This window comes from Poecilia latipinna, unplaced genomic scaffold, assembly GCF_001443285.1.
Source record: "Poecilia latipinna isolate Pla-1442-1.1 unplaced genomic scaffold, P_latipinna-1.0 Scaffold839, whole genome shotgun sequence".
NCBI classification, from domain to species: domain Eukaryota; kingdom Metazoa; phylum Chordata; class Actinopteri; order Cyprinodontiformes; family Poeciliidae; genus Poecilia; species Poecilia latipinna.
In genome coordinates this window covers 258,254-267,049 of record NW_015113455.1, presented here as the reverse complement: position 1 = coordinate 267,049, position 8,796 = coordinate 258,254, and the positions used below count along the sequence as shown (strand labels likewise).

Sequence of the window (8,796 nt, the reverse complement as noted above, 5' to 3'; positions counted from 1 at the left end):
ATAGATTACTCGATTACTAAAATATTCGTTTACAACAGCCCTAGCTTTGACTTTCAAGTCTCATTTAAGGTTAATTTGAGATTTATTTCAAACATGATAAAACATACTTATAATAAGAAAGACACATCCCTGTTTACCTCTATTTCAAAAAGTGAAAAGCATATTTTTTTGTTGATTTTATTAATGATAAAGAATTTATTTTTAATATTTTATTGACTAACAAGCTTCCAGGCTTTGATCCAATTTCTGTCCAAAGAGGGAGATATTTACTGTCTACTCTAGTAGAGTACATTTGTGTCAACTGCCAAGAAAGTAAACTAGAATTAATTTTTGAAAACTAAACAATTGGTCAAAGAAGTGCCTCATAAAGAAATTAGAATTGTCTCACAAGAGAATGTATGGCTACAAATTATCAAAACATTCCTCATTATCATTTGATTTTAACTAAGATTTTACTTCTGCTGAACAGAAGTCTTTGTTAAATTGTGTCCTCTAAAAAGATGTTTAAAGAGAACCTGAAACCGCTCCAGTGGATGCTGCTGGAGGTTTGATGAACAGGACACCATTAGGCATTATTACACAGCTGTCAGTGTAAACACCGCTGTAGAAATGAAAAGTGTGACGCATCGTACCGCTCTGATGTAGAATTGTAATTTCTGTGGCCATTGTAATTAATCACTGAGAGCTTTTCCTAAAGTGCTGAACCTGACTTACTCGTCTGTTCTCCCCTCGCCATCTGTCTTCCTTACATCCTCTCATTTTCTTTGGTGCTTTTCATTTTTCGAGTCTCCATCATCTTCCCTCTTTGCTATCAGTCCTGTTGCTATTATGTGAAAAGTGAAAACTTTACGTCTCTACAAAGCCTCATATTCATAAATTGGGGATAAAACGACAAGCCAAAGTGACACTGATGGTTTTTGTTCTGACACTGGGATGTGAATAAATTAGAAGTGGAGCGATAAAACTTTGTCAGCTGCTAGAAATTATATATGAACATGTGTTTCTGTCTGAAAAGGTGAAGCTGGAGGATTTATCATGGGAGAACATGCTGATGTCTTCTCTTCCGTAGCATAGCAACCAATTTTTTTCAATGTCTATTTTGTTTCAGCCACATTTACAGTAGATACTAGCAGATTTGTTTTAGATTGTAGCCTTGAACATACATTGAACCTCTCCTCTTGCCTTTTTTGTTGCTTTTGTCCAGATTTGCAACATCATGAATGCTGCTCAGGATGAGTTTTTTAATTTCCAGGTGAGAAAACATTTTTCAGTGTTTGTTCCTGAGGTTTGAATCACTTAATGTTCAATTATAATCTACAATGGAGTTTAGACCCTTACATACCCATGTCATCCACACAAACATCTTGTGAAGTTTGAACTTTTAAGGACTTATTTGAATACTTCTTTTACGGAGTACATTGAATTTACCCCAGTTAATATCAGCGCAATTTAAAAACAGGCAATATGAATTTATTATGAATTTTGTAAAATATACACTGTCAAGATTATACATTCATTGCTAAATATATGCATACATTTGTACTAACATATGTCTGCTATCAAGTTGAGAAAGCACATGTTTTTGTACAGAAACATCGGCCTTAATTCTGGATAAATGTTTGATCTTCTTGTCAGAAATGTTAGCTGGTCGGTTTCTTTCTTTAAGCATAACCCACAGATTTTAAATAGAGTTGAAGCTGTACAGTGTTCTCATGTCTGAAGGTCTCTCCAGTATTTGGGAATTGTACTGTCTGATTAATAAGAATACCTTTTAATATTAATTCATTGTGTCACATTTCTAGTATATGCTCAAAATTTCAGCACATATGCAAGTATATGAAAAGTGTACATAACAAACATTAAAATCATTTCCATATTATTGTGAAAATGTCTTAGCTGTACAGTATATTCATTTTTTTTTATTTAAGAAGGATTTATATGGCTCTGATAATATTACGTATTAAAAATTCAAAGCCTCCCTTTAAACAATGTTTCCTCTTAGGTAAGAATCCAGATGTAGCCTGTGTTCTAAAATAAGGTGCATTATTTTATGTCTGTGCGTGTGGCTGTATCTTTATCTGCAGACGGAGCCGCTGGACGAGTCTGGCTGGACCATTAAGAACGTCCTGTCCATGCCAATTGTCAACAAGAAAGAAGAGATAGTGGGCGTGGCCACGTTCTATAACAGGAAGGATGGGAAACCCTTTGATGAAATGGATGAAACGCTGATGGAGGTAAAGGTTCTGCGTGTGTGTGTGGCTGCACTGAGTCACTGGTTTATAAATACACTACAGGCCATTCAGACGCTCTGCATTATTTATCAGTGAGCCTGAGGGCTTTCCACCGACGGTTTACTGTTTGTGTAACTCACAAACTTAAGTCATGGCAGTTTGATCTTCAGCAGTATTTTCTCATGAAATGAAGCTTTTAATTCTTAAGTCATCTTTAGCTTATTGTCTGACTAAGAACATTTTACTATATGGATGAAGTCAAATTTAGGAAACTCTTTATTTCTATTTTTAATGAAGATCCTGAAGCTGTAGTTGCAGGAAAAAGAGACTTTCTGCATATTCCATCAGGAAATTATGCTCCACTCCTCCATAACATTAGTTTAATTTTATTGTTTTGCTGTGAAATCTACTCAATAGGGTTAGGGCCTGCACTTTGACTAGGACGTTGGAATATCTTCATTCTTTGCTTTCTCAGCCCTTCTCTTAAAGAATTTTTGTTCAGTTTGGGTTAAATGTCATGTTGATAACCCACTTTGGACACAAGCTTCAGAAGTCATAAAGATGAGCTCATGATTGACTTAACAACATTGTAAATCCCCAGGATTTGTGGAAGTTAGGGACCACAACTACCCAAGAATAGCTGAAGTGCACAAATACTTAAGATCTCCTCTAAAAACACATGCAAATACCTATTTAAATTGTTCAAACACTAAATATACCCTAGCATGGATGCATATGCTCAGTGGAAAACATTATGGCACTTGCACAGAAATTAATATTTACAGTGGTCCTTATCTCTTCTCTTGAGGGTGCAGCCAATAAAACTCAAAGACAATTAATGGTCCTCTTGGCACCTTGGTGATTGGCTGATTTGCAAATAGAGTGTCAAGTAGCATTGCATTAGTTTATCAAGCTGCATTCTGTTTTGAATTTAGTTAATTTAATTCAATTCAAACTGGCTTCTCAAACCTAGATTGAACTGTTGTCAAATCTTGTTTATCGACTTGGATTTTTTAAGTAATGGCTTATTGATTATTTTATAATTTATTTGCTCATTTTTGTAAGGTAACCTTGGATCTTAGAAAGACACACTCAAATAAAATGCATTATTGTTATCATTATTAGAGCAACAAACCACAAAGCAAGTGTTCCTCTTTGGAAACAACAGGAATTTGCTTCTTCTTCCCCAGTTTTGTTGAAATCGTTTCAAATTCTATTACTGTACATCAGACTTAGAAAATTAAAATTCAAACATATTTCCAAAATATTTTTTTAAAGGGCAAGATCTAACGTGACTGTTTATAAGACCTGTAATACAGCAATAAACAACAAAATGGTCAAAATGACAAGTAAATGAACAATTTATATTAATTAAGCAGCGGCTTTCAGTTGCACAAATGTTGCTAAATGTAATTTTTTCCACCAACATTTTGGAACACCAATTCTATCGTGTGTAGAAAGTGAGACGTGCATGCTGTTTCTTACTACCCAACTCTCTGTCACACTTGTGTCCAGTCTCTGACCCAGTTCCTGGGCTGGTCTGTGCTGAACACTGACACATACGACAAGATGAACAAGCTGGAGAACAGGAAGGACATCTTCCAGGACATGGTGCTGTACCATGTCAAGTGTCGCAAGGACGAAATCCAGAACATACTGGTTAGTAAATAAATTAACGGAAAGAGGCCTGGTGTTCATTGTCAAATCGAGTAGAGGGGGGATGTTAGCAGAGGGCACATTTAAAATAGACCATTTTATTAAAAATGTTTAAATTCTACTAGAATCCAACAGTTTTCCATGCTTCATGTCCCTTAAGAGTAACAACTGTGAAACTGATGGATGAGAAAGAAATTAGTTTTAGGACAAAAATGGTTTGATTTCTTGCTAAACACAAAATAAATGATTTTGTAGATCGATGATTTTTGCATTTAAAAATACCACTATTGTGATTTCAATTATTTCTATTATTGTATTAAAGCAATGCTATGAAATCATAAAAAAATCAGTTTCACAAGACTGTGTGACACTAAGAATTTCAAAACTCTAAAAACTGAAACAGAATCAACCAAGTCAGTTTGGAAGCAGCTTTTTGATGTAGGTGATATAAAATGGAGGCAAGCATCATCTATAAGATGAAATAAGCTGTCAGATTTTCTATGAGGTGATTTGTCAGGGGGTAGAAAGAGCACAAAAGCTAAGGGAGATCACCTATTTTGACCTTAGATCAGGAGTGAGCTGATTGATGCTGTACAGTTTCATCCAAGGTGAGTGTTTATGATGTATGTTTCTGCAGGACACCAGAGCGAGATGGGGAAAAGAGCCAGATGAGTGTGAGGAGGAGGAACTTCAGGAGATTCTGGTAAGCACTGAGCATGTCATTAAAGGAAAAAAAAACAACAACATGCAATATGTAGTATGAATATATAGCAAGGATTCATACCTTCCTGTCTAACTTGTAATTTCAGTTGCAGAGTGACAAGGCTTTTGCATCTTTTCTGGTGTTGCATCCAGAAATTTCAATGTGTGTTGCTTAGACTTCTAATTTGTGTTTTACTGCGACAGACCAACAGGAAATGGCACATAACTGTGGATGGAATATGACACATTATTTTAAGCTTTTACTACACAAAATCTGAAAACTGGAGTTTTTGACTTCATCCTCCTCTGAGTAAACGCTACAGCTACATTTTTCCTATTCTTCCTTTCAATATGGCTCAAGCTCAATCAGATTTTATTAAAAGAATATGCAATCATTAAATTTCAACTCAATTGAGCCTACGATTCTCAGTTGAATTTAGGTATTGTTTTTGACTTGCCCATTCTAAGACATGAATATGCTTTAGGGTAACATATAACATTGTTGCTCTGGTTTTGCTAAATTTTCACCCCAGATCTAAGTTTTCTTTCAGGCCTGCCCTGTATTCAGCACCATCCATCTTCTGATCCATTCCCTGACCATCTTGAAGAAAAGCGCTCCCTACAGCATCTTGCTGCCACCACTATATTTCACTGTAGCATTTGTGTGTTTATTGCCTTCCTCCACATGCTTCCTGTTTCCCCTACATGGCTTGTAGCAAACTGTAGCTTTTTCTTTTAACAGTGGCTTTCCTTTTCAGTTCCTGAAAGCCAGATTCATGGAGTGCACTACGAATAACTGTCCTGTCAATGGACTTATGCAACTTTTAGAGTTAACATGCATTTGTTTGCTTTCCCCTGATTTATGCTCTCCTGGATAAGGAAAGTGGAGAGACTTACTACAAATGCTCATTGTTTGTTTTCAGTTCTTTTTTAGATTGGAAAAACACACATCTTTGTTCTGTCTCTTCAAAAATGTCTTACATGTACTAGTCTGTCACATAATATCAAAATATATGATACAGAGGTTTGTAGATTAAACATTAAACAAATCTTCAGATGTAAAATGTTCATATTTATGTTTTATTCCACAGTCTGAAGTTCTGCCAAACTCTAAGAAAGCTGAGATCTTCGAGTTTCACTTCTGTGACTTTGATCACAGTGAGCTGGATCTGGTGAAATGTGGCATTAAGATGTACTATGAGCTGAAAGTGGTGGACAAGTTTCACATTCCCAGAGAGGTCAGTGTTCTCTTCACTGGTACTGCTGCATGTCTTAATTATTTTTAGTGCTAAGATGGAGGAAATTCTTTCTTGGCACAGAATTTTTAACATCAGAAAGGCAACAGGACTCTGCAACACACTGACATTTTCTTTAAAAACAACAGTTTGTGTTCTGAAAGTTGCAGCTGTAGCGTTAGACATGTTCTAGCACTATTTTTTTTTTTTTTTTTTTTTTTGCTAATTTTACCCAACTGGATAATCCCAAGGCTCACAGGGCCAAAACTAGAATCTCTACAAAAGGGCTGAATGGAGGTTATGCAACGTATTTTCCTAAGTGTGTTGCAAGCAAATCTTAAATTTATTTTTAAGAATTACTTGAAAGTACAATGAAGTTACCAAACAAACTTTATGATAATATCAGCATCAATGTGCGTAATTAAAAAATGAATTTAAAAAATGCTAATATTTTCCCAGCTGTGCAGTCTTCATAAGAGCTATGATAATACATAAGTAATTCTAGCAACAATGCAAGCTTTATGCATCATACATCAGTGTTTTAGAATATGAGCCTTACCTTATTTTAACTTTCTTTTTATTGCACAGGCTTTGGTGAGATTTATGTACTCTCTCAGTAAAGGCTACAGGAAGATCACCTATCACAACTGGAGACACGGATTCAACGTTGGACAGACCATGTTCACTTTGCTGATGGTCTCACACAGCTAATCTGACTCATTCCTCCACCTCCTTCCTTTTTCCTTCCTTCCCTGAGTGCTCATCAGTTCCTCACCTCATGCTCCCCTTCCTCCTCTCAGGCTTTACACCCACTCTTTCATTTAGTCTGCCCTTCATTTTGTCCCTGATTTAAGGTGATAAAGATCATTTCTTCCCTTCCCTCCTCTTTCTCAGTCTTTCCCCCTCTGTGATTCCCTGTAATGTGTGGTAAATAAGAGCATGAATGGGATAGTTTTTATGTGCATTTGGAAGACTAAGAAAAGAGAAAACGACAAAGGTAATGGACTATGTCTTCAAATGAGAAGTCTTGTCTGAATAGACCATTATTTATTGTCATTGTTCCAACAATCTGGACCTGTAAGGAAAACTCTTATTTGTTCGTGAGACTGAATCATGTGTAGTTCTTTGTATTGCTGACCCTGTTTTAACCCCGCATTTCTATTTCTGTCTGACTGTTGGGTTGTTTGTGCTCTCAGACAGGTGATCTGAAGCGTTACTACACAGACCTGGAGTGCATGGCAATGGTGACTGCTGGATTCTGTCACGATATCGACCACAGAGGAACCAACAACCTGTACCAGATGAAGTAAGAGCTGCAGGACTGAGGGGGAAACGGCACAGAAGCATGATGGGATTAATCTGCAACTAGTTTCATAAGCTAAAAGAGGACTGCCATCAGAACATTTACTTTGACTTTCATCATGTGCAATGCCAGTCAAATGTTTAAATAAAGTGAAAGTAAAAGGAAAAAAGGGAGTAAATAACTATTTAAAAAAAATAATAATGTAAAATCAATAATTAGGTGGTGGGTGAGACATGGATACACTTTGGTGTTCCAAGAAGACAATGATCTAAAATAAATACTTAAAATATTTTTGAGCAGATTAAGCTGGTGACTGCAAACATATGATTTCAACATGTGGAAAATTTATGGATTGTCCAGGAAGCCCGAGATGCTCAATACATGCTTAAAAGTTGTTATTTCCAACAGGTACTTTTGATTTAACAATCAAACCTTATCTTTACTCAGACTGTGAGTTATTGAAAATATGTATTGGAGCACATAATTTTCACCCTGTGAGGATGAGAGAAACTCCATTATAAATTCAAACCTTTGCACTCAATTCTTTTTTTTTCTTTGTCATTAATTGAGTTGGATGCTGTTCAGTCATTATGTGACAGAAAACAATTGGTTCAAATGAAACCAGGACTGAATGAAAAATTAAAAGGAGTGTTTTCAACTCACAACCCAGGCTTGTGCGATATAAATTTTAATCAAAAATTGTTTCATTAAATCCCAAGAATGGAGTATAATAAATAGTTTTGATTTTTTGTTGTTGCTGTAATGACCCACATTCTTCATGAGCAAACACTACATCCAATAAAACTTTGTTGACATCAGATTGTTGAGTTCCTGTGAGCCAGTTTGATTGAGTCAGACATACAGCTGTCACTCCTTCTGTCCTTCATTAGGATGACCTGATCTTGGTTCTTTAGGTAAAGGTAATGACACACAGAGGACATCGGTTATCTGTTATTGACTAGATACGCCTCCAGCTGCTGCGCTCCACCTGCTGATGGATGAGCTAATGAGTATTACCATTAGCTGTGAACACATGAGGCCAGGCCCTCTCTGAGCTTTAACATGCATGATTTATCACAGTATAACCTCCCTTCATGCTGTTTGTGTGCGTGTCTCCAGGTCGGGTAATCCTCTGGCCAAACTTCACGGCTCCTCCATCCTGGAGAGACACCATCTGGAGTTTGGCAAGACTTTGTTGAGAGATGAGGTACGTTGGCCCGTGATCTTGCACACCTGATAGGTCACCTGTAAGTAATGCAGTTTTGAAGGTAAAAGTAAGAAATTTAACCCAAACAGTTATTATGCATCATTTTTTTTTTGCTTTCATTTTTTGCTTCCCACAAAAGGAATGGTTGATTTACAACTTCTCATTTTGTTCCTGAAAAATAAACTCATGTAATATCCTCAACCAGGCTTCTTATACCCCAACCACTCAACATATTCTCCTTCTCCTCGCCTGAGTGACATGTTGGTACCATCATTTGAAGAGACGTTTTCTCTTGTGTTCCAGGCATTAAACATTTATCAGAATCTGAACCGCCGCCAGCATGACATCGTCATCCACCTCATGGACATCGCAATTATTGCCACAGACCTTGCTCTTTATTTCAAGTCAGTACAAAAATATAATTTTGGTAACTCTTTATTTGAAGGGGGGTGAATAAGACTG

General features: G+C 36.5%; 1 protein-coding gene across 5 annotated transcripts in view; it reads left to right on the top strand.

Moving 5' to 3' along the window:
- The window catches only part of pde6a (phosphodiesterase 6A, cGMP-specific, rod, alpha), a 34,382-nt gene that overhangs the window by 15,408 nt on the left and 10,178 nt on the right, over window positions 1-8,796 (top strand). For all 5 annotated transcript variants that reach the window (XM_015047684.1, XM_015047685.1, XM_015047681.1 and 2 more), the window contains 9 exons: window positions 1,205-1,252; window positions 2,085-2,234; window positions 3,747-3,890; window positions 4,525-4,590; window positions 5,681-5,827; window positions 6,413-6,520; window positions 7,021-7,130; window positions 8,247-8,334; window positions 8,638-8,738. In XM_015047684.1, the coding sequence (XP_014903170.1) occupies window positions 1,205-1,252; window positions 2,085-2,234; window positions 3,747-3,890; window positions 4,525-4,590; window positions 5,681-5,827; window positions 6,413-6,520; window positions 7,021-7,130; window positions 8,247-8,334; window positions 8,638-8,738 (962 nt within the window). The remainder of the gene's footprint in view (window positions 1-1,204; window positions 1,253-2,084; window positions 2,235-3,746; window positions 3,891-4,524; window positions 4,591-5,680; window positions 5,828-6,412; window positions 6,521-7,020; window positions 7,131-8,246; window positions 8,335-8,637; window positions 8,739-8,796) is intronic.